This window comes from Pseudophryne corroboree, chromosome 5, assembly GCF_028390025.1.
Source record: "Pseudophryne corroboree isolate aPseCor3 chromosome 5, aPseCor3.hap2, whole genome shotgun sequence".
Taxonomy (NCBI): domain Eukaryota; kingdom Metazoa; phylum Chordata; class Amphibia; order Anura; family Myobatrachidae; genus Pseudophryne; species Pseudophryne corroboree.
In genome coordinates, this window is record NC_086448.1 from 497,179,101 (window position 1) to 497,205,881 (window position 26,781).

The 26,781-nt window shown below is 44.0% G+C and overlaps 1 protein-coding gene across 5 annotated transcripts in view; it reads right to left on the bottom strand.

Annotated features, from left to right (window-relative positions):
- Positions 1–26,781, bottom strand: part of PIGN (phosphatidylinositol glycan anchor biosynthesis class N) — a 666,839-nt gene that overhangs the window by 165,939 nt on the left and 474,119 nt on the right. For all 5 annotated transcript variants that reach the window (XM_063922983.1, XM_063922980.1, XM_063922979.1 and 2 more), the window contains 2 exons: positions 17,885–17,987; positions 16,486–16,588 (listed from right to left, as the gene is read on the bottom strand). In XM_063922983.1, coding sequence (XP_063779053.1) covers positions 16,486–16,588; positions 17,885–17,987 — 206 coding nt within the window. The remainder of the gene's footprint in view (positions 1–16,485; positions 16,589–17,884; positions 17,988–26,781) is intronic.

A 26,781-nucleotide genomic window follows, 5' to 3' on the forward strand; every position in this document is an offset into this window, starting at 1 on the left:
TTCGTTACCAGCTGGGCACCCGTCGGAGCCTCCGCTCCGTGCTTCCGCCCTGATCAGCGTGGACCGGAAGTGACGTCGCGGGACCCCTCCGTTGTGTCCATGGCAACGCTACGTGTAATACAAATGCAACTTCAGTGCAGGCAGCGATAACACAACAATCATATCAAAAAAACAATACATCAACACTTAAATTGGATATTATTGTGCATAAAACGTGATGTTTAGCTAAAACTTATTTTACATATTCTTATGTTAAAACATGTTAGTTACATAATCGTGAAATTCCTATAAAAAACGGTGGCCTATTGCACCTGGCCCTATCATTCTAATTAACAGTTTGGAATGTCCATCAGACATCCTTTATCCCGGGTTTCAATTAACCCTTACACAGTGATATTACTGTTAAAAAGTAGACAGCTTATCCAAACTGACAGCCCTTACTCGCTGCCCTATTACTGGATCTATTAACGTGCCATAAAAAGAGGTATAATTATTCAAAGAACATTTATTGTTACTGACGATCCGACTAGAAAAGTGATTCTTAAATGAAGTTAATTAGGCCCAAATTGTCATTGAGCCCATTGGGTTTTAACGTGTTCAACCTGTGGATCCACATGGATTCAAGCTGTAGGAGCCTCTTGCCCCTATTGCCCCCCCGTAAAGTTTCCGGGACGTGATCTATAATGCGATGTTTAAGGGTGGCCATACTGTGGCGAAATTCCGCAAAATGCTAGTCGGATCGTCAGTAACAATAAATGTTCTTTGAATAATTATACCTCTTTTTATGGCACGTTAATAGATCCAGTAATAGGGCAGCGAGTAAGGGCTGTCAGTTTGGATAAGCTGTCTACTTTTTAACAGCAATATCACTGTGTAAGGGTTAATTGAAACCCGGGATAAAGGATGTCTGATGGACATTCCAAACTGTTAATTAGAATGATAGGGCCAGGTGCAATAGGCCACCGTTTTTTATAGGAATTTCACGATTATGTAACTAACATGTTTTAACATAAGAATATGTAAAATAAGTTTTAGCTAAACATCACGTTTTATGCACAATAATATCCAATTTAAGTGTTGATGTATTGTTTTTTTGATATGATTGTTGTGTTATCGCTGCCTGCACTGAAGTTGCATTTGTATTACACGTAGCGTTGCCATGGACACAACGGAGGGGTCCCGCGACGTCACTTCCGGTCCACGCTGATCAGGGCGGAAGCACGGAGCGGAGGCTCCGACGGGTGCCCAGCTGGTAACGAACAGATGATTGAATTCATGTGCACACGGGGTGAGTAATGAGTTATGCTATTTAAGTTGGTTTGATGCACTGTCACTTTATCCTGACGAAGGGGAGTTTGGTCCCCGAAACGTAGATGTCACTTGCTGTGAATACACTGTAATTTGCAAGTCTCCGAGTGCCGCCTCTTTTTTTCTCTGTTTATCTACACCGGAGGGGAACCTGCGGATGGGGAAGGCACAGGAGCAAGATACATCCCGCTGCGGATACAGTGAGTGCCGGGGTTAAAGTATAAGGATTTATAGGAGCTGTTTGCACTGCCACATGCAAGAGAGCCCCTTTCCCAAGGCACCACATTTAGTCCAGTTGGACCAAGTATTTCATCATTTCTCCAGGACTCATCTTTGCACCACTTAGCACTTACACCGCACGGTGAGTGGGGCAACACCACAAGCACGCACTTAAGCACAAGCACTTTTTTCAAGATGGCAGCTAGAGCACCTGAACCTTATGATGTTTCTTCATTTTTGCTGCACTGCGACACCTTGGAGACATTAAGCTTCTCTGATTTGGAAGCTGAAGCAATTCTGCACAAAGAACCTGCATTTGCTGAAGGGGGTGCTACCTCCAATACAGAGGCCATTAAAGAATTGCTTCGTCTCAGGAAACGTGAGGTGGACTATGTCTACCATAGCCGCACACTATCGGACTACTATAGGGCCAAACAACTACCGAGAGGCTTCAGGGTCCATAATGCACCGACGATTGGACGCCACAATATGGAATTTTGCAAAAAGTGGATCCAGGTGCTAAATAAGTGCTCTATGGATTTAATCCTCCTGGTTATAGAGGAATCTACCAGGGAAGTAGAGAAAACAAAAAGCCTAATTACTCATTTGGAAACTGAGCATAAAGATCTGTTAACATCTGAACAATCCAAAATTCTATTGGAGAAATTAGAAACACAAGTCGAACAGTATCGCATTAATTTATTAAAATTTAAAAAAGAAAAATTCACTAAAGTCCAGTTGGACTACTCACAACACAGGGTATACCCGTGGCTAGGCGGTTCGGCAAATGTCAATCATAGGCCACGTCCACCTTTTAGGTTTAGACCACGGAGAGGTACGACAGACAACATGACTTCAGCCAGTGATTCTGATGATGCCCGAGGTTCTTCAAAATCTGGATCGCAACGGGGGACCCCTTTAGGGGCAAGAACCCGTGCAGGGTTTGCAGCACGGGGAGAAAACGTCGTTACACCAGAAGAGGTGGTCAAAACAAAAGACAAAATCAAGAAAAAACCCCCGAAGGGCAAGAATCACTGATCTTCAACCTCTCGTCGACTCCATTGACACAGGCTGAGGAGCGGGTAATGAACAAAGGGCTCACGTTCGTGCCCACTCAGTTTGGAGACGACTTTAGGTGGAAGGTAAACACCTATAAACTGCACCGCACTTTAAAATTAAAAGAGCACTTTAGTAAACAACCAGCCATTCCGGTGAAAAATCCGTTACCGCAGAGACTACAGAAACTGGGCCCAAGGTCGAGATTTGACCCGGTGTCATACAATGCCTCGATCAAAACTTTTCATAGGATGCTGGAAGCCGCCGACACAACGGATGAAAAGAGGTTACCAGTACACCATAACCTCCGACCAGATGAGAGAGCAGCCCTCAAATCATTAAGTAATAGAAAAGACATAGTCATACGCGGGGCTGATAAAGGCGGATCCATCGTCATTCAGGATATTGGGGACTATATGGATGAATGTTTGAGATTGCTCCGGGACCATAACACCTATAGTACTCTAAGTAAAGATCCATCACAAGAATTTAAAGAAGAACTCAAAGAACTGTTGGAGCAGGCTCGTGTTGAAGGCATTATCACTACTGAAATATATGCCAAATTATTTTGTGAACACCCAGTATCCCCTGTGTTCTACACCATACCCAAGGTCCACAAGGACGCACAGAGACCACCGGGCAGACCCATCATTTCCGCCCGGGGGTCTCTGTGTGAGCCAGTGGCCATCTACCTTGATGTCTTTTTGCAACCTTGTGTACAGGGTACCAGTACACACTTGAAAGATTCCAGTTCCCTGTTGAAGTTGCTGTCCAGCATAGAACGGGTACCTGATGGTGTGTCTCTGGTTACCATAGATGTTGCCAGCCTGTATACCTGCATTCCACATCAGGCAGGTATACAGGCAGTCAGAAGATTGATTACAGGCAACATCGCCTATCTAGGCCCAGACATCGACTTCCTTACACAGTTGTTACAATTCACTTTGTCACATAATTATTTTATTTTTGACGATACGTTTTTTCTTCAACGGACGGGGTGTGCTATGGGATCTTCCGTAGCACCCTCGTTCGCGAATTCTTACATGTGGGGGGTTGAATGTGATCTCTTTTTTTCCAATCCATCAACAGCAGCACGGTTATTTTTATACCGTCGGTACATTGATGATGTACTCATTTTATGGCGAGGAGAGATTTCTGATCTAATTGAGTTGGTTGAGACTCACAATCAATCTGACTGCCCAGCCAAACTCACGCTGGTTAGCAGCCCCCATGAAATTTGTTTTCTTGACATTTTGATTAAACTGAAAAATGGCAGGCTAGAAACTTGTTTGTATAGGAAACCTACAGACCGCAATACTATACTGCGACATGACAGTTTCCATCCACCAGCGACCATTAAAGGCCTGCCTTATTCACAGTTTCTTAGAGTATGCAGAACCAACAGCCAGATCCATACTAGAGATGTCCAACTCGATGAGATGGAACAGAGGTTCCGAGATAGAGGGTACCCTCAGCAATTACTCTCAGCAGCTCGCACTAAGGCGACTGCAGCCAAGAGAAATGACCTATTTACACTAAATAGGTCGAAAGACATGTCCAAAACCATCCCTTGGGCATGTGAATATAAAACGAATAGCAGGCAAGTACAACACAAATTACGTACCCTTTGGCCGATAGTCGCAAGCGATCCTGATCTTGAAGTGTTCAGGGGTACTCGAGTGATGTCCAGTTACACAAGGGGTAGGAGCATCAGAGACCATTTGGTGAAAACCGATATGTCCAAATTCAAAACAAGACCCACCCACTTTATGACAAGAAAAAATGGATGTTTTAAGTGTATTGGGTGTACTACTTGCACGTATATGTCACCTGGGGATTCCATTGCCCACCCATACACAGGAAAGAAGTTTAAAATTAAATGGCCCCTAACCTGTAGCACAAAATTCGTTATATATGCCATCATATGCCCATGTGGGCGTTATTATATAGGCAAAACAGAGTGCCAATTCAAAGTTAGGATGGCACAGCACAGGCTGGCCATTAGAAATGCACTAGCTACAGGAGGGGGTGACCAGCCTGTTGCCAAGCATTTTGCGGAATTTCGCCACAGTATGGCCACCCTTAAACATCGCATTATAGATCACGTCCCGGAAACTTTACGGGGGGGCAATAGGGGCAAGAGGCTCCTACAGCTTGAATCCATGTGGATCCACAGGTTGAACACGTTAAAACCCAATGGGCTCAATGACAATTTGGGCCTAATTAACTTCATTTAAGAATCACTTTTCTAGTCGGATCGTCAGTAACAATAAATGTTCTTTGAATAATTATACCTCTTTTTATGGCACGTTAATAGATCCAGTAATAGGGCAGCGAGTAAGGGCTGTCAGTTTGGATAAGCTGTCTACTTTTTAACAGTAATATCACTGTGTAAGGGTTAATTGAAACCCGGGATAAAGGATGTCTGATGGACATTCCAAACTGTTAATTAGAATGATAGGGCCAGGTGCAATAGGCCACCGTTTTTTATAGGAATTTCACGATTATGTAACTAACATGTTTTAACATAAGAATATGTAAAATAAGTTTTAGCTAAACATCACGTTTTATGCACAATAATATCCAATTTAAGTGTTGATGTATTGTTTTTTTGATATGATTGTTGTGTTATCGCTGCCTGCACTGAAGTTGCATTTGTATTACACGTAGCGTTGCCATGGACACAACGGAGGGGTCCCGCGACGTCACTTCCGGTCCACGCTGATCAGGGCGGAAGCACGGAGCGGAGGCTCCGACGGGTGCCCAGCTGGTAACGAACAGATGATTGAATTCATGTGCACACGGGGTGAGTAATGAGTTATGCTATTTAAGTTGGTTTGATGCACTGTCACTTTATCCTGACGAAGGGGAGTTTGGTCCCCGAAACGTAGATGTCACTTGCTGTGAATACACTGTAATTTGCAAGTCTCCGAGTGCCGCCTCTTTTTTTCTCTGTTTATATATATATATATATATATATATATATATATAAACGCAGTGAGGCTGGCACTCAATCTCCGGTGTTTTTATGTGCCCGGGTGCCCTCCTGAAAACGCCTTGCAGCGAATTATCAATAGCTTGTGGATTGCGGCACTCCAAGGACTTCAAAGTTACAGTAAGTATAGGTGACACACACCATGAGTAGCTGTTAACGTTTCAGTTTATTAACTAAACTTTCGTCAGAACAATAAGCAAAAGGAACAGATCTTACCTTTATAGAATAACACCCTGTGTGTCTAGCGATGTGCGTCTCGTGCAGGGCGCCCAGCCGGTGACGTCACAGTCCTGTAGAATAATAGATAGGCCTAGACAGCGCCACAGGGTTAGTGCAGATGGTGAGGAAACCAAACTGTATGTCACTGAAAATAAAACATACAGACCACCAGCACTTAAGCAGTGGCACTGTGTCGGCTACACACAAAATGCATGAGCAGAAGCAAAGTATGTAATATTCAATCATAAAATGACTATACTACCACGCACAGCTACTGGTACCCCACTACAGACGAATACTCAATACCAGTAGCTGTGCGTGGTAGTATAGTCGTTTTATGATTGAATATTACATACTGCGCTTCTGCTCATGCATTTTGTGTGTAGCCGACACAGTGCCAGTGCTTAAGTGCTGGTGGTCTGTATGTTTTATTTTCAGTGACATACAGTTTGGTTTCCTCACCATCTGCACTAACCCTGTGGTGCTGTCTAGGCCTATCTATTCTACAGTGTAAGATTTGTGCATATTCCAGGACTCTTTCTCTTAGTGATAGATTTCTCAATTGTTTATAATGTTGTTATGGTTACAGCCTGACCGGACATAGCGCTGTAAGGCGCACGTCGCAGGACTGTGACATCACCGGCTGGGCGCCCTGCACGAGACGCACATCGCTAGACACACAGGGTGTTATTCTATAAAGGTAAGATCTGTTCCTTTTGCTTATTGTTCTGCCGAAAGTTTAGTTAATAAACTGAAACGTTAACAGCTACTCATGGTGTGTGTCACCTATACTTACTGCAACTTTGAAGTCCTTGGAGGGCCGCCATCCACAAGCTATTGATAATTCGCTGCAAGGCGTTTTCAGGAGGGCACCCGGGCACATACAAACACCGGAGATTGAGTGCCAGCCTCATTGCGTTTATCTACAGTACAGGGAATAGCATTGGGATTTCGGTTTCCCTTTATACCTGCACAGCAAGGCACCTATGCATTTAACTTTCATGTTGTGAACTACTGGTGTGGAGTTTACACGTTTTTCACCTGCACGGTGATTTTCACTTCTTCACGACATTGAACTTGTCCTGGCACGCTATGATACAGGATCCCACTGGATATCGGAATATTGCTCTCCCGGCTGGAGAGATACTTAGTTTCTCAGATGCATAGGCTCAGGACATTTATTTTAAAGAAAATCTACAGTCATCACTTGGTGAGGATTCATGTGAACAGCTTTACTATACCATCCTCAAACTGAAATAGAAAGAACTGGATTTTTTCATGCATGGAGTCACCCTAACAGATTATCATCGCAATAAACTCATACCTAGGGGATTTAGAATTAAAAATATCCCCACCATTGGGAAATTTATTCAGGACTTCTGCAGGAGATGGGTGGCCATCCTCAATAAATGTAGTTTCGATTTGATATTACTAGTTATTGAGGAAGCTACCAGGGAACTTAACTTGATTAAGAATAATATTGCCACCTTTGAAGCCACACATTTTGAGACCCTTAAAACCGATAAGGACACTGACTGGATTTCCAAGCTCTCTGAACAAGTTGATTCACACCGCAGAGCGCTGGTGAAGTACAAAAAGGATAAGTTATCCACAGTACAACGTGACTATCAGGAGGGTCGAGTTTATTCCTGGGTACAAAATCCAGCTGGCCCCAGGAACACCAGATTCAGGGAAAGACAGAGAAATAGACGCCCGTTTGAAACGGATACCTCCAGTGGAGAGGGTACTTCCTCGTATGAAACGGATGAATTTGCCCCCACCAATACAGGCAAACCCCCTTTAGGGGTTCGCACCCGCGCTCAGCGCGGGCCCCCAAAAGCAGCCGCATGAGGCGCGGCGGCCAGTGGAGGAGGGACTTCCAAAAAAACATCAAAATCAAAAAAATAGATACAGTTTTTAATCTCTCTGACCGGACCCTCACCTGCAGTGAACTTTCTGTGTTGAATAAAGGACTTTCCTTTGTGCCCACGGGTCACTTTAATGAAATGCAGTGGAAAGTAGATTCTTATCTATTTGCACGTAGGCTACGCATTAAAGAACATTTTAATAAAGCTTCTTCCCCCATACCAGCCCCTACTTCAGAAGCCCTGCTTAAGATCAAACCTAAATCTAGATTTGATCCATTTTCCAATAATATTTCCATCAAATGTTTTACCAAAACCCTGGATCAGACAATGTTGACACATGCAAGGAATTCTCCACGTACTCGACAGAATATCACATTGGAAGAGAAACAAGCAATCAAGAACTTATGTACATATACCGATATAGTGATCAGACCGGCGGATAAGGGGGGTGGTGTAGCAGTACTCAACCTTCAGGACTACAAATCTGAAATTTACTCACAACTGGCAGACAAATTGGTTTATCGTAACCTACCTTCAGACCCCACTGCACAATATAAACTAGAGCTGGATAACATCTTGTTAAGCGCTTGCCAGAATAACATCATCTCAGATACAACCCGCGACTGCTTACAGCAATCACATCCTGTAGCCCCGCTACTATACACCATCCCCAAATTACACAAAAGTGTCACTCAACCTCCAGGCAGGCCCATCATTGCGGCTAGGAATTCACTGTATTACAAAATATCACAATACCTTGATATATATCTTCAACCTATTGTACAAAAGCAACAAATGTATCTTAAGGATACCACCACGTTCTTGCAAAAACTTAAACAGTTTACTTCATTACCTCCACATTGCATTCTATGTACCTTAGATGTAATCTCGCTCTATACCAACATTCCTCATGATGAGGGTCTCCTAGCCACAAGGAACCTCTTACTTAATGATCCTGAATATGCTGGTCCCGAAATATCATTTTTCATCACACTTTTGGAGTTAACCTTGAAACGAAATTATTTCCTTTTTGATGGAAAATGGTTCCTGCAGCTACGGGCGTTTGCGATGGGGTCCTATGTGGCCCCCACCTTCGCCAATACCTTCATGTTCATGAAAGAACAACAACTTTTACTCTCAGAGGGCCCCTTTTATCAAGGGATCATTTGGATCACTAGGTATATAGATGATCTATTTCTCCTTTGGCGTGGATCAGCAGAAGCCCTTTCACAAGCAATTCAGCAGGTCAACTCAAGGGACGATCACATTAAATTCACCTTTACAATCAGTTCTGAATGCGTCAACTACTTAGATGTTCAGATTACGCTCAAAGATGGAGTTCTTCGGACCAATTTGTACCAAAAACCTACAGACCGAAATACTTACCTACACGCATCCAGTCAACATCCGCCGGCATGCATCAGAGGATTGCCATTCTCACAATTCCTCCGTGCCTGTCGTATTTCTGACACTCACTCCAAAGCTGTTGAGGCCATTGATGACATGATTTCACTCTTTTTAGAAAGAGGTTATAGACTTACAGATCTTTTGAATTCCAAACGCAAGGCACCGGCCATCCCCAGAGATAAATTGCTCAATTCAGCTGCCAACAGAAAGGACATTAAAGATAAAGTACCTTTTGTGCAACAATATCATCCCCACAGTCAGCCCCATATGCGCATGGCCAAACAACTATGGCCAATAGTCACCTTGGACCCTGATCTTAAAGGGTTCAAAAATCTGAAAATTATGCCCAGTTACACCAGGGGGAGAAGCCTGAAAAACCTTCTGGTGAAAAACGATATTACTGGACGAACCACTACTACTAAGATTCATTTCTTAACAAAAAAACCCGGCTGTTACCGATGCACTGGCTGCATTACATGCAGCTATCTTGAAACCGGCCCATTCTTCACACACCCTCAGTCTGGCAAGTGGATTCCCATTAGATATGTGCTGACTTGTTCCAGTCAGTATGTGGTTTATTACATACGCTGCCCTTGTGACCTATTCTACATAGGTAAGACCATCTGCACCTTCAAAGAACGAATGGCGAATCACAGACTATCTATACGTCAAGCACTGGAGGGCACGGACTCGGAGCAGCCGGTGGCTAGACATTTCAAACTTCAAAACCACAGTTTAGCGACTTTGCGCTACAAAATTATTGATCAGGTTCCCAGCAACACCAGAGGCGGTGACAGGGGACGCAAGTTACTTCAATTGGAATCCACTTGGATTCTTAAACTGAACACTATTGCCCCCATGGGCCTGAATGAGCAGCTTAATTTAAATTGTTTTCTTTAATTGTGACCTATATCATTTCATTGAGTATTCTTCTGTAGTGGGGTACCAGTAGCTGTCCGTGGTAGTATAGTCGTTTTATGATTGAATATTACATACTGCGCTTCTGCTCATGCATTTTGTGTGTAGCCGACACAGTGCCACTGCTTAAGTGCTGGTGGTCTGTATGTTTTATTTTCAGTGACATACAGTTTGGTTTCCTCACCATCTGCACTAACCCTGTGGCGCTGTCTAGGCCTATCTATTATTCTACAGTGTAAGATTTGTGCATATTCCAGGACTCTTTCTCTTGGTGATGGATTTCTCACTTGTTTATAATGTTGTTATGGTTACAGCCTGATCGGACATAGCGCTGTAAGGCGCACGTCGCAGGACTGTGACGTCACCGGCTGGGCGCCCTGCACGAGACGCACATCGCTAGACACACAGGGTGTTATTCTATAAAGGTAAGATCTGTTCCTTTTGCTTATTGTTCTGACGAAAGTTTAGTTAATAAACTGAAACGTTAACAGCTACTCATGGTGTGTGTCACCTATACTTACTGCAACTTTGAAGTCCTTGGAGTGCCGCCATCCACAAGCTATATATATATATATATATATATATATATATATCCAAACACACATACATTCGCACACATCATATTTGTTTTTCCTTTTATTTAAAGGGGGGAGCACCAAACTCCAGCTTGCCTCCGGGCAACTGGGATGAATTTATGACCCTGCGTCAGTATCCATATAATAAAATAGGTAGCTGGCCAGGCTCCTATATATCTTTCACAGGTAAATATACTCATAGCTAAGGAGGCTCTACATATGGAAGCTCTTTCTCCTATGGCACAGAGGTCCCACGATTAGTGTGATGTCCGATAGATACTGTAGTCATGGACTGTGTCGGCTTCAATGGGAGATATAACTGTATCAGCATAAACTTGGACCAGCAGGGCTTAGTTCAAACCCTATACTGTACCTGTAATGGACAGATCCAACCATGGCTTAATTGTATTGCCACATAAAGTGCGTGGGCTACTGTGTGGCTGGGGCGGCTTTGCTTTGGTTGTATTCAGCTGCAGTAGTACATCAGTTTGCAGTTGAAGTGCATTATTAGCTCCAGAGCAGGAGTCTATAGTTATTCCATATGAGAAGCACAGTTAGCGCTGAGAGTGAGTGGAGCCCATGGTTAGTAGTTGTCATCATCAGACAGATGTAATGGACAGGTGGTGGCATTGATTGTAGCCACACTTTGGGTTTTCATCATCTGGCATCTCCGGACATTACGTTGCACTTAGCGCCCATATCAATTTTGCTGGCTTTGCGGGTCTGTCAGTTATGGTGATAAAGATCTTTTGAGCTTTCATATTAAGACTTTCACAGTGGAAGTCTTGAATGGATATAGTGGTTGGCATGAACTCAATATGATAAATTTCTGTGTGGGGGCTGTCACGATCCGGGTATCTGGACGCCATTTCTTACCCATCAGATGCCTCCTAAGGCTGGCTCAGCGCTCCAGCACCGGATCCCATCTGTTATCCTAATGTTCACATTCCTGCATCCTCTCCTGTCTCTCTGAGACGCTGTCACAGTAACGCCATAATACATCTGGCATGGCGTCTCCCGCGGCCTCCGCCGCCATCCCTGAGCTTCTGCATGCAGAGTGTCTGAGTGGATTACGTCAGCCGCGGCCTCCGCTGTGTCCGCGTGGTTGGATGTGCACTTGTCTGCCTGGCGTCTCCTGTCTCCAGTGGCCGGCGCCGCCATTACTGTTTTCATTACCACATGGATTACAAACCAAACTTCCCTCCAAGTGTCTGCATGGGCGCAGCCATCTTGGATTCTGTCAGCTGATCATTTCCTCCAATCTGTTGTCAGTATTGTTAATCTGCATAATTGCCTAGCCAATCCCTTCCTTGCTGCAGGTATAAATACACTGTGCCTGAGCAAGGAAGGCGTCAGTGCTTTGGTTGTCAAACCTAGTTCCTGTTTGTCTCTCTCCTGTGATTGTCTTCCAGGTTCCAGCTCCTGTCTCAAGACTTCCACCATAGAGACCCGCACCAGCATTCCACCTGCGGTATAGCCTGACTCTCCGATCCATTTTGGATTCATCTGTTTCCAGCCACAACATTACCTGCTTCCAGCCCAGCTTCCAGCAGAGTACAGCTTCTCTTAAAGGGCCGGTGTCCTTTCTACAGTTTACCACTCTCCACCGATATTATTATTTCTCCGCTCTCAAGCTCTACATTTCATTCATATTGCATCGCTCTCAAGCTTCATTTATTATTTAACTGGTTCCAGCCAGTATCCACTCCGTGCCAACATCTGTCTAGTTCCAACCAGAACCCACAGCAGCTTTTTATTTACAGCAGTCCAGCTTTCCCTGGAACACCAGCTGGTACGATCCTGGGCTTTCTTCATTGCTACAGTCGGGCCTGGTAAGGACTTTCCAACTCGCAGATAATAAGAACTGTCTCATACTACCAGAGCTCTGTGGCCCCTGCCACCCTGTAGTACCCAGGAACTGTATTATTTCTCTGCTGATTTTATGTTTCTTTTACTGCTACTGTGATGCATGGAGTTTGTCATAAATAAACATCATTGACTTTTATTCAAGTTGTCGTGGTCACGCCTTCGGGCGGTTATTCTTCATGTTACTTACATGTCCAGGGGTCTGATACAACCTCCCAGGTTCCGGTACATCTCAGCCCCTACAACTGAGGCTGCCTCCCGTCAGCTCAGGTCCTCAGTTGTGACAGTGGCTATTTGGACATGGAGCAAGGAACTGTCTGTCATTATTTGTGACTTGACCTGCACCATCTTGCAGGAATTTTTACCTTGGTTTCCTTTAGATCTTCCCACAAATTACGAGGGGAGATGTGAGCAGGAAGACCAGTCAGCAGCCACAGTCAAAAGATTGCAAAATATGACTGGTTGTCCTACTCACACCAACCATCACACCAAAGAAGCAAAGAAGCCCTAGAGGAAACTATTGAATGGAGAGGCCACTTGGGCTTCATCTAGGGGAAGTACATTTAACAGGCACTATGTCATTCTAACATACAGGCTTGCCTGGAGAACTGACAGGATTGTTAGCATGTATTATGAACCTATTACTTATGCATCCACCCCCCATTGTACAAAGTAACAGACTTGATAAAAGCCAGACACCACTTCATATTCATCAGCTTTCCTTCATTTGTAAGGTGACCTTTACCAAAGACTAGAAAACCAATAATCACACAAGTAAACAAATGTATTGAATTCCTTCAAGGTGAAATTAGTATAGTAATTTTCTGCAACACCAGTGCCTAAATAATGGGAGAATAATTTGGATCTCAAAATTGTTCCTCAATCCATTGCAAACCAATCCAAGGTTAATAATAAGGGTGTTTGTCTTTTATTTTTTTATTTAAAATGACAAACCAACACAGACACATGTATAACTGCGCATCATTGCTATCACGTTGTTGTTGTTAATAATAATAATAATAATAATAATAATAATATTATTATTATTATTATTATTATTATTATTATCCTAAATTCAAGTGCAGAATTAGAGCGGGCTGGAGGAGAGTGGGTTCCAGCAATTCCAAGTCGTCCCCCCTCCTCCAAAGTATCTCTGAGACTTAAGGCCCCCTTAAGTCTAAGAGATACTTTGGAGGAGGGGGGACGACTTGGAGGGTGGTTCAAAACTGACTACAGGCTGGTATATTATGGAGCCAATTTTAAGAGTGAGTGCCTGGTACAATACTGTGTGCCCCCACTAAAACAGTGGAGACACATAAAACAGTTGTTTCCTTGCCATAGCATAGATACAGAGGAGCAGCGTTGAAGACCCCACCCGGGGAATGCAATGGTAGGAGCCCATGTTTAGGGGAGTGGTCAGCTGCCACAGAGGTTTGGCTAACCATTAGCAAGTGCATGGGCTGAGACCCTGGATAAATACAGTATATTTTAAAAACTTCTAGTGCATCATGATAATAATAATAATAATAATAATTTTATTTATATAGCGCTCTTTCTCCAATAGGACTCAAGGCGCTTAACAGATACATAGCATAATATAGTACAGAAAATAATGAAGTACATTTTCATAAAATACAGAAGCATGAAGATACTAAAAGGGACACTATGGAAATGCTTTAGTAAACAGAAAAGTCTTGAGTCTACTTTTGAAGGATTCTATAGTTGGGGCCTCTCGCACTGTGCGGGGAAGTGAGTTCCATAGAGACGGAGCCGCATGACTAAAAGCTCGACCCCCAGATGAATTACGGTAGATTCTAGGTACTGCTAAAAGTCCTTCATCTACAGATCGCAGTAATCGAGTGGGGCAGTATGGGGTCAGAAGCTGTTTCAGGTACCTTGGGCCTTGGTCATGTAATGCTTTGAAACTCAGTAAGCCAATCTTGAAGATGATTCGCCATCTTACAGGCAGCCAGTGAAGGGAGTAGAGGATGGGTGTTATGTGGCTAGAACGGGGCTGGTTGGTTAATAGCCTGGCAGCTGTGTTTTGCACCAGCTGTAAGCGTTGCAATTCTTTTGCTGGTAGACCAAGGTAGAGGGCATTACAGTAGTCTAAACGAGATGATACATGATAAATGCATGTATGACTTTTGGCATGTCATCTGAGGGAATTAAGTGCTTGATTCTGGCTATGTTCCTCAGGTGAAAGAATGAGGATTTGATTGTGGCTGATATCTAATGTTTAAGTGTCAAGCCACCATCCAGGACAACGCCAAGATTCCGCACACGATCACTGGTCTGTAATTCTGAATCCCCCAGTGTAAGTCCAGTTGGTTGGCTATGCTGCAGTCTTGTCCTTTGATGTTGCGGTCGTATCAAAAGGACCTCTGTTTTATCCGGGTTCAGTCGCAGCCAACTGGCGCTCATCCACTCCTGTAGTTCAGCTAGACAGCCATTTAGGGTTGCTATTGGGTTATCAGTGCCCGGAGCAAAGGACAAGTACAGTTGTGTATCATCTGCATAGCAGTGGTAGACCAGGCCATGGCGCCTGATTATTTTGCCCAATGGGAGCATGTATACTGCAAAAAGCATGGGGGATAGTATAGAACCTTGTGGGACACCACATGGCAATGGCACTGGTGGTGATGAGTATAATCCAGATGATACTCTCTGTGACCTGCCTGTGAGAAATTATTTGAACCAGTTTAGGACTGTGCCATCCAGACCACAGAAATGTATCAGTCGCTCAATCAGATTAATGTATCAGATTAATAACAGCAATGCACTGTAAAGAATACACCATAGTCCAGCATAACGCAACGTATGTATAATGTATGATTCAAGTGTGCAGAGTCTGGAACCTGATCCCTGGAGAACGAGATGCCCCCTGCCCCACTACACCCGCAATCTCGCTAGGCAGTGGGGGAGGAAATTTCTACATCCTTCTACTTAAGGAACCCGACCTGCAACAGTCACTAGCACCAGCCGTCTAGATCTGGTACAGTAACTACTAGATCTGGTTACTACATGAGATGTACTGTGGTTTTTTTGAGTTACTTGTAGCAAATGATTCTGAAATGTTGTTGCCAAAGTGTATGCTACTGTACCCTTTTCTATTATCATGAATTAGCTAAATGTTGCACTTTGTATTATGGAAAACCTGCATACTGTAGTTGTAAACCTTATTCTAAATAGTGTAACAGTAGTAATAGTGGTGTGTGCAATTGTTAACTCTAAGCACCTATGTATAACACTAAAGGCCCCCATACACTAGGACGATATAGTGCCTTTTAGCATGACATCAACGCATCGGGGCCGACGTAACACGAGTAAGTGAATAACATTTTGTGTGGTCCAGTTGCGATTACGATCTGAGATGTGCTCCCGAGGGTCATAAGTAGGGTTTTCAGATCTTACCTTCAGTAGGTAAGTTCTGGCCCTTTTGCTTGCAATGAGGTGCTGTAACGCTAGATCACATGCACGGAAAGTTTGAGTGCCTGCGGTCAGAAGAAACTATGCCCGAGCTGTGAAATGCCTTACTTACAATATTAAATGAACCAAAAAAGGGTTAGAAAAGGGTTAGAAGCCTTGATTTGATGGTGCCAAAATGCAATTAAATAGATGAAAATGTAATATAATAGACATTTTTCTTTTAGACATTTTTCTTTTGTTCTCAAAAAACAAAACTGAGTTATTAAAACATGTCAATTAATACAGAATATGACTTGCAACTAAAGTATTTCCTTAAGTAACTATTCTTACATTTTTATTTCAGTAATTTTTATATAACCCTTATAAAGCTATATTTTCTTACATAAGGTACCAATAATGTCAGTAACACTATAAAGTGATATATTAAGAGTAGTTATCGGTAAGTTCTATAATGCAGTGCTCATTTAACATCAACAAAAACCCAACACAATATTTTTCCAGAGACCAATCACCTATATACAAATTTCCAACAGTGATAAAACGTATCTTATCACATCCTATGTCTTAAAATATAACTGTACGTACATTACAAGAGTTATAAAATGACAAAATCCTTATGTTGTACCTTTTGCTTGAAAGAAAAGCCATGCTTTACTAAGTTTTCCTGCTCTATAAATATCCACACAAACATCAAACATGACAGCGCCACGGGGAATAAAGCTTCATACCTAAGTTAAAAAACGAAAATCACAAAGAGTTTGCAAGACATTAGCAATGTTACATGCAAGACAAACAACAAATGTGTCATTCTAAGTTTTAAATATACTGGGGCATTTTAAGAGAGGAGGGGACCCGGATGCAGCCTCTATTGCAGGCCCCCTCCTCTCCGGAAGCAAGTAGACTCTGGCATAATGGCAGACTCTACTGCGCATGCGCAGGTCTCTGGGAACGTATTCCCAGGGACATCTCCAGTACGCATGCAAATCACTCGAAAATGGCCGAAGTGGCCATTTTCCAAGTGGTTTGTATCCACACTGCTTAGCCGCCGCCGTGGGACTCCGGAGGAGTAAGTATAATGTATGGAGCATACTGTATTTATCACAATCTGCATTTTTAATGCTGATGAGATCTTTTTTTGCATAAATTCGCAAAGTGAAATTTTATATTTTTACATGGATTTACTAAACATTTCTTGCCAGGAGACAGACTTTGATAAGTGCCCCTTCTGGCAAAGAGCTGGAAGCAATGTGATAGCTGTTTTGGGTCCCCGCTGCACGCTGCTCATGCATGGCTGTCAGAGCTTGCATGCATCACTGAAAGGGGTAGGAGGGAAGCAGAGGGGGGGGGAGGGGGGAAACAGCAGCTACTGTAGGGCGATACCATCTGGCATTATCCTATTAGGGCCATGCTCCAGAATGAAGAGCAGAGCTTGAGAAATCTGACAGCTTTGCGGCCCGCTATGGGGGCTGTGGCTGCAGCAGAAATGGAGGGAACACAACAGATATTGGAGATATCTGCTGTGGTCCCTCCATGGTAAATTCGGGGGATAAATAATATTTGCAGGTTATCCCCTAAAAATGACTGCTTTGGGGAAATATCCAGCAAATATATTTTGATAAAGAGTACCCTATGCTTGAAACCTATAGACAATTTATACTATTTTTTTAGCTTTTGGAAATAAACTTGAATATGGCATTGACATAGCAAAGTATAGAGCAAGAACAAACACGCGCAATTTGATTTCACATATTTCTACCTAGCAAATTGTAGTGATATTTATGATATCAAAGACCAGCACATATTAGAAACATTTCCAATAGTATTTTATTCATGATAAGCCGCTCAAATGTACTGAATATCAATGTTTTTGTTAAAATGTAAAAACAACACAACTGTTCCCAAATACCTCTTAAATGTAGCGCTGAACAGAATTTGTTAGTACATATTTCATATTAAATGCTAAAAGAAAGCAACATTCAAAACAAATCTGCAGGATTTCACAAATGAAATAAATTGTGTATTACCCTGTACTAAGAAGAAGGTAGGAGGACATGAACGAAAGGAAAATGCTCAGCAGCCTCTTGAACAGGAATGTGGCACTAAGTAACGGCACAACCAAGGAAAAAGCTAAAAGAGAAAAGAAGAGTTATCTTATTAGAAACATCATATTTCACTGCTTCTTCCATGCCAAACATTATGCAGAAAGCCAATTAAATAAAAAGCAGGCCATAAATCTCTTCCCTCTGTCTGTTATTCTTATTTGCTTGTGTTTAACCTGAGCCAAGTGGACTGAGTTGATAGAAAACATGTTGGAAATCAGATCAATCCTGTAAAATGGTTTCATACCTTTCAGAGACAAGAGGACAGAGCTGTCTCATTTAATCATGGTTTGCTAACAGCAAAAGGCAGACCACATTTGGTTTAATGTGATTACACCATGTTTCTACTCACTAATTGCCTTTTAACTTCAGCAATAAGGTACAGTGAGGACACTGTGCTTGTTGTGTGTCAGGAAAATGTTATGCTTATGTTATTTTTGGAAAATTTACTGAAAATAGTAGATGATGCTGGAGGCATACTTACATTTCGGCTGAAAAATTCTCTGTGCTAAGTTAACATTTAACTTTTTTGTTTTCAATTTCACCAATGTTTTGTAGACAGTTTATACTATGTCCATTACAAATATACAATTGGATGGGTTATACACAATACCCATTGTCATGTTTAAATACAGAAAGGAGGATCACAAATTATATGTGATCTAAAGTGTGGTGATTACCTGCAGGAATAATCACCAGTAATGTTTTCAAGTGACTGTATAAATATATATATATATATAGTTGGAGAAAAGCTGGCGGCACTCTCAGGACTTTGTAAATAATAGTAATATAAAGGCAATCAGAGCCTATTAAGCATGATGCTTAATAGGCTCTGATTGCCTTTATATTACTATTATTTACAAAGTCCTCAGAGTGCCGCCAGCTTTTCTCCAACTGTAAATTCCACTTTTAGTGGTAAGGAGGGCACCCAGGCCATTACGCTGCAACAAACGGAGTGCCGGCCACCACTGTATCTATATATATATATATATATATATATATATATATACTTAGACCATAAAGTATGACACGTGCAATGACCAGACCAGAGGTTATAAATACTGATAAGAGGGAGAATTGTATATTGTCCAATATATAAATTATCTGGGGTCTGGGACCCTGACATGAAGTGGTAAAAGGGGATTGCATTTCTACATCAAAAGCAGATATTGCCAAGCTCTGGACATTAAATTAAATATCTAATTTTAGTTCTGATTCTGTGATTCTTATGAACTCAGGGCCCATGTGGCTCACGTCTACCTACTTTTCTAAGTATTGCAGTGTGTGTGTGACAGGTAAAGCTAAAGATGCCTGCAACGTCCGTAATACATTGAAAAGTCTTTGCTGGTGGCAGCTAAGGTATTTAATTGCTCCCATGTGGCAATTCTCACATTGGCGTATTTGTGGGATTGGCCGGCAGTGTTGTGACACTCATAATCTATTATGAAAACTTACTAAACAACAAAAAATCTGAGCTTTTCGTTGTTAACACATAGCGCCAACTAAGGATGGCGCTTACCAGTTCCACCGCCGATTCCTTCTGACCTCTTTATGCATGCGTAAATGTGCTTTAATTATATTTTGCTATTTTAGGAGACCTCACAGCACGCCACGCCCTCACAGATATATTTTGTATTGCATCAGCACTACGCTGGTGCCTACAGGCATGGTAGAAATTGACAGAGAGAAGATCTATCATCAGGGCCAGCGCTACCCGCTCAGCAAAGGGAAGCAAAGCATGGTGGCACCAGGCTGGAGAGACTCTCTCTCTCTGCTCTGCACACTGTATGACAGGTAGTGGCGCTGGCATCTTGAAGCGTCCCTCCCACTCCCCTGAACCCAACCTGAAAAGGTGGAGGTGCTACATTGGAATGAAAGGGGAAGAGCTACAAAGGACTGAGGGGGAAAAGCTATATGGGCTGCAGTGTGTTAGAGGGAGAGGAGCAGCTGCTACAGATCCAGCCAGACTGTTAGGTAAGTGGAGATTAGATTGAGTGAGAGGAATAAAGTGTGTGTGGGCATTATGTGTATAAGTGGCAATTCTGTTGGCATTATATATATGGGGTGCTATTACGGGCTTTATGCATATGCGGCACCACTACTCTGGGCATTATGTGTATAAATGGTGCTACTACTGGAGGCACTATGGCCCTCATTCCGAGTTGTTCGCTCGCAAGCTGCTTTTAGCAGCATTGCACACGCTAAGCCGCCGCCTACTGGGAGTGAATCTTAGCTTAGCAAAATTACGAACGAAAGATTCGCAATATTGCGAAAAGACTTCTCTGTGCAGTTTCTGAGTAGCTCGAGACTTACTCTTCCAGTGCGATCAGTTCAGTGCTTGTCGTTCCTGGTTTGACGTCACAAACACACCCAGCGTTCGCCCAGACACTCCTCCGTTTCTCCAGCCACTCCCGCGTTTTTCCCAGAAACGGTAGCGTTTTTTCACACACACCCATAAAACGGCCAGTTTCCGCCCAGAAACACCCACTTCCTGTCAATCACACTCCGATCTCCAGAACGAAGAAAAAACCTCGTAATGCCGTGAGTAAAATACCAAACTTCATAGCAAATTTACTTGGCGCAGTCGCAGTGCGAACATTGTGCATGCGCAATTAGCGGAAAATCGCTGCGAAGAAAAATACAGAGCGAACAACTCGGAATGACCACCTATGTGTATAAGTAGTGCTATTACTGGTGGCATTATATGTAAAAGCGGTGCTACTACTGGGGACATTATGTGCATAAGGGGCACTACTAATGGGGGGCTGTTATGATTCCAGCACTCTGGTCTGAGGAGATCTTATAACAAGGACCTGAGCACTGGAAAGTAATGCTGGGAAAGTGAGCGGGAATGGAAAATAGCCCCTGGCGCCCTAACTCAGTTGTCTCGCCCGTGCTGTCAGAAATCCCTTGCGAGACTATGGTTGCTTGAGCCCATGGCAGCCGCGTTTGAAGGGCGGATTACGTCTGCCCAGCTCCGATGCCCCCTCAGGTCTTAATGGGAGACAAAGGGAAATCCGAGACAGGGTGATAACAAGGGGCCCTCTAACTAAGCAACAAGGCCAGGGGCTACAAGCTAACTTAAAACTAGAATATGTGCGGAAAAACCGCCAGGGAAAAGGACAACCAAAATACCCACTTGTCCACTCTCCTACCCGGCACCGCCGAGTTCCGGAGAGGACTTGTGGAAGCGGAACCCTCCGCAAATGCTCCGAAACAGAATACAAAATAAAGCGGGCAGAGCCGCAACTCACGAACACCACACAAGATTCTCTGGCGATCGTTGCGGACAATAAGGGACCAGAAGACTTCTTTGGATGAGATGACAACTCCAAGATTCAGGACCTCTGAGGACAGGAATGACCGGACACAGCAGGACTGGAACATACGTTCAGCAAACCTAAGCAGCATGCAGGAAGCTATTACCGGCGTCTGTGTGAAGCACTGAGAAGGTATTTAGCAATGAGTCCTCCAATCAGATGTTCAGAATCTGATTACCCTAAATGCTGTGCAGCTGCCCTGCTGCACGCCCAGAAAACCAGTGTGTGTGTGTGTTGTTAAATTGACCCTGCAACGGGGAACGCGGTCCGCCCGTGGCGTCCCCGTTGCTAGGGTCCAGACGGCTCAGCGCGCCCGGCGTCCCTGCGTTGCTAGGGAGCCGGCGGCTACGCGCGCACGGCGTCCCAGCGTTGCTAGGGACCCGGCGGCTAGCACGCTCGGCGTCCCTAGTTGCTAGGCGCCGGGCCGCGAGGACATTGCGGACCCCGGCGCCTAACAGTACCCCCCCCCTTGAGGAGGGGTCAAGGAACCCCCAAAGCCAGGTTTCTGAGGAAATTCTCGAAAAAATGCCCTCTTGAGCCTAGGGGCATGAAGATCCTTATCCAGGACCCAAGACCTTTCCTCCGGACCATAGCCTTTCCAGTGAACTAAAAAATAAAGCCGACCCCGGGACAATTTAGAATCAAGAACTTTCTCTACCAAGAACTCCTGTTGTCCCTGTACATCCACCGGAGATCTACCCTGAGAGATCCTCCGAGGAAATCTACTGGAAGAAACATATTGTTTCAACAGGGAACAGTGAAAAGTATTTCCAATCTTGAGAGATCTTGGTAAACGTAGCCGAAAGGCAACTGGGTTGACCTTCTTAATAATAAGAAACGGTCCAATAAATTTGGGTCCCAGTCTAGCCGAGGATTGTCGAAGCCTGATGTTGCGAGTCGACAACCACACCTTATCTCCCACATTAAAAGTACAAGGATGTCGGAACCTGTCAGAAAATGTCTTCTCTCGGAAGGCCGCTTTTCTGAGAGCAAGGTGCACTTTTTTCCAAATTGCTCTGAGATGGGAGGTCAAGGTTAGCGAGGAGACTGGAGAATGATGAAAAAAAGAATTGGCTCTGGGGTAAAAACCAAAAACTGAAAAGAATGGAGACTCTTTGGTGGAGGAATGACAAGAGTTATTGTAAGCAAATTCAGCCAAAGGGAGAAACTCGGACCAATCATTCTGGAGTTTGGCTGAATACAAACGCAAATATTGTTTTAATGACTGGTTGACTCGTTCGGTTTGCCCGTTAGACTGTGGGTGGTAACCAGATGTTAAAGACAGTGTCATCTTCAATGAGGCACAAAAACATTTCCAGAATTGTGCGATGAATTGTGGACCCCGATCAGAAACAATATCAGTGGGCAAGCCATGAAGCCTGAACACATGGCGGAGGAACAAAACTGCCAACCCTTGAGCAGAAGTCAATCGGGGAAGAGCAATAAAATGAGCCATTTTACTAAAACGGTCCACTACCACCCAAATGACTCGGAATCCGGCTGAAAGGGGAAGGTCAACCACAAAATCCATGGAAATATGAGACCATGGCCTGAGAGGAACAGCTAAAGGCATGAGTTGCCCGATAGGCAACGAACGAGGAACCTTATGCTGTGCACAAACCTGACATGAATGAACGAATTCCTTAACGTCTTTAGAAAGACTAGGCCACCACACTGAGCGAGAGACTAACTCCAATGTCTTAGTGATTCCCGGATGCCCTGAGACTTTGTTGTCATGAAATTCAGTTAAAACAGTGGCTCTCAAAAATTCAGGGACATAAAGACGACCAGCAGGAGTAAGTCTAGGAGCTTGGTGTTGAAGCTGGTTTAACTGGGTAAATAAATCCTGTGTGAGGCCTGCCCGGATGACCGAAGATGGAACTATGGGGGTAACAACAGGATTGCTATTGTGAACCGGAAGAAAGCTACGTGACAGGGCATCAGCTTTTGTATTCTTGGAACCAGGCCTGAAAGTGATTATAAACCTGAAACGAGTAAAAAATAATGCCCAACGTGCCTGCCGAGCATTAAGCCGTTTAGCTGATTCGATATATTGCAGGTTCTTATGGTCAGTCAAAACCGAAATAGTATGTTTAGCTCCCTCCAGCCAATGCCTCCACTCCTCGAAAGCCCATTTCACCGCCAGTAACTCCCGATTACCAACGTCATCGTTGGATTCAGCGGAGGAGAATTTCCTGGACATAAAGGCACAAGGATGTAACTCCAGAGACTCCGGATCCTCTTGAGAAAGGACAGCCCCCACTCCAACCTCTGAGGCATCAACCTCCACAACAAAGGGCAATTCCGGATTAGGATGTCTGAGGACTGGAGCCGAGACAAAGGCTTGTTTCAAGGCCTGGAAGGACAATTCAGCTTCATGCGACCAGTTGGTAGGATCCGCTCCTTTTTTTGTCAGAGCTACTATGGGAGCAACCAGGTCAGAAAAAGAATGAATGAACCTCCTATAATAATTCGCAAACCCTAAAAAGCGCTGAATTGCTTTTAAATTAGTGGGTTGCGCCCAATTAAGGATGGCCTGGAGCTTCTTTGGTTCCATGGAAAATCCCTGAGGAGAAATTACGTACCCTAAAAAAGATACTTCCGTGACGTGAAAATCACACTTCTCCACCTTGGCATATAAATGATTCTCACGTAACTTTTGAAGAACCAGACGCACCTGGGTAACATGTTGTTCCATCGATTCAGAATAAATCAAGATGTCGTCTAAATAAACGACCACGAATTTCCCTAGGAAGTCACGGAGAACATCGTTAATGAGGTCTTGAAAAACTGCCGGAGCATTAGACAGGCCGAACGGCATCACCAGGTATTTGTAGTGACCCGACTGAGTGCTGAAAGCCGTCTTCCACTCATCCCCAGATTTAATTCGGATGAGGTTGTAAGCTCCTCTAAGGTCAATTTTAGAAAAAATCACAGCAGAACGTAACTGATCAAAAAGTACAGAAATTAACGGCAAAGGATAGGTGTTTTTAACGGAGATCTTATTCAGGGCCCTAAAATCAATGCATGGTCTAAGCGAGCCATCTTTTTTCTCCACAAAGAAAAAACCTGCACTTAAAGGAGATTTTGATGGTCTAATAAATCCCTTCTTTAGGCTTTCTTGAATATAATTATTCATGGCCGTAGTTTCTGGCCCGGACAAGGCATATAATCTCCCCTTAGGCAAAGTGGCACCTGGAACTAACTCAATTGCACAATCATAAGGCCGATGGGGAGGCAGAATGTCCGCATTGCCTTTGGAGAAGACATCGGCAAACTCTTGGTATTCCACAGGAATGAGCTCTGGAATGATTGCTGCAACTCTGACTGGATACGAAATACATTCCTTAGCACAAAATGTACCCCATTGGGAAATCTCCCCGGACCGCCAATCAATAGTGGGATTATGAAAGGCCAGCCAAGGGTGACCCAGAACAACAGGAACTGCCGGGCAATGTGTAAGGTAGAATTCAATATCTTCGGAATGTAAGGCTCCTACTGTAAGTACTACTGGAGGTGTACAGTGAGTAATTACCCCGTTGGAAAGCGGACCCCCATCTAAGCCGTGCATGGTGATACATCTATCTAATGGTAACTGCGGAATGCCTAAGGCCTTAGCCCAAGTTAAATCCATAAAGTTTCCTGCAGCTCCACTGTCGACAAAAGCCGACACCAAAGAACTGAGGCTGCCAAAGGAAACCTTAACAGGGACTAAAAGAGAGTTGTTCGAGGAGATAAGCTGCAGACCTAAGTGAACCCCCTCACAATTCACTTGGTCAAAGCGTTTCCCGACTTGTTCGGGCAAATACGAGCAAAATGTCCCTTACCACCACAGTATAAACAAAGACCGGAAATTTGTCTTCTGGTTTTTTCCTCAGGAGACAGCCGAGAGAGACCCATTTGCATGGGCTCCTCGACGTCCTCTGGAAAGGAATATACACAAGGACTAGACCTAACAGATGTTCCTCTTTCAGCCCTCCGCTCTCGGAGACGACGATCAATCTTTATAGCAAGCTCCATTAGTTTATCGAGAGTCTCAGGAGCGGGGTACTGGAGGAGACTGTCTTTAATAAATTCAGATAAACCGAGGCGAAACTGACTGCGCAGGGCTGGGTCATTCCAGCCACAGTCGTTCGACCAACGGCGAAACTCGGTACAATAAACCTCCGCAAGATTTCTACCTTGTTTGAGAGCGCGCAGCTGACTCTCAGCGGACGCCTCTCTATCTGGGTCATCATACAAGAGCCCTAAAGACTTAAAAAAGGCGTCTACAGATAACAACGCAGGATCCTCTGCTCTTAAACCAAATGCCCAGGTCTGAGGATCCCCCTGGAGTAAAGAAATAATAATCCCAACCCGCTGAGATTCATTACCAGAGGATGTAGGTCTTAAACGAAAATAAAGTTTACAGGATTCTTTAAAATTAAAAAATTATTTTCTATCACCGGAAAAACGGTCGGGCAAATGCATCTTTGGTTCAGGGACTACCTTCGGGGAGGCTCGCAAAAGATCTTCCTGCGATCTCACCGAAAGAGAAAGATCCTGAACCATCTGAGTAAGTTCTTGTATCTGGTTGACTAAGAGCTGACCGGGATTTGGCCCTAAACCTGTCGGATTCATGAGGCCGATAAACTCTCACAAAAACAGAATGAGAAAAAATTAAACCCCGTTTAATTTTAAGTTTTGGTATGGCCGGTAATAATGTTATGATTCCAGCACTCTGGTCTGAGGAGATCTTATAACAAGGTCCTGAGCACTGGAAAGTAATGCTGGGAAAGGGAGCGGGAATGGAAAATAGCCCCTGGCGCCCTAACTCCGTTGTCTCGCCCGTGCTGTCAGAAATCCCTTGAGAGACTACGGTTGCTTGAGCCCATGGCAGCCGCGTTTGAAGGGCGGATTACGTCTGCCCAACTCCGATGCCCCCTCAGGTCTTAATGGGAGACAAAGGGAAATCTGAGACAGGGTGATAACAAGGGGCCCTCTAACTAAGCAACAAGGCCAGGGGCTACAAGCTAACTTAAAACTAGAATATGTGCGGAAAAACCGCCAGGGAAAAGGACAACCAAAATACCCACTTGTCCACTCTCCTACCCGGCACCGCCGAGTTCCGGAGAGGACTTATGGAAGCGGAACCCTCCGCAAATGCTCCGAAACAGAATACAAAATAAAGCGGGCTGAGCCGCAGCACACGGCAGAGCCGCAACTCACGAACACCACACGAGATTCTCTGGCGATCGTTGCGGACAATAAGGGACCAGAAGACTTCTTGGGATGAGATGACAACTCCAAAATTAAGGACCTCTGAGGACAGGAATGACTGGACACAGCAGGACTGGAACAGACGTTCAGCAAACCTAAGCAGCATGCAGGAAGCTATTACCGGCGTCTGTGTGAAGCACTGAGAAGGTATTTAGCAATGAGTCCTCCAATCAGATGTTCAGAATCTGATTACCCTAAATGCTGTGCAGCTGCCCTGCTGCACGCCCAGAAAACCAGTGTGTG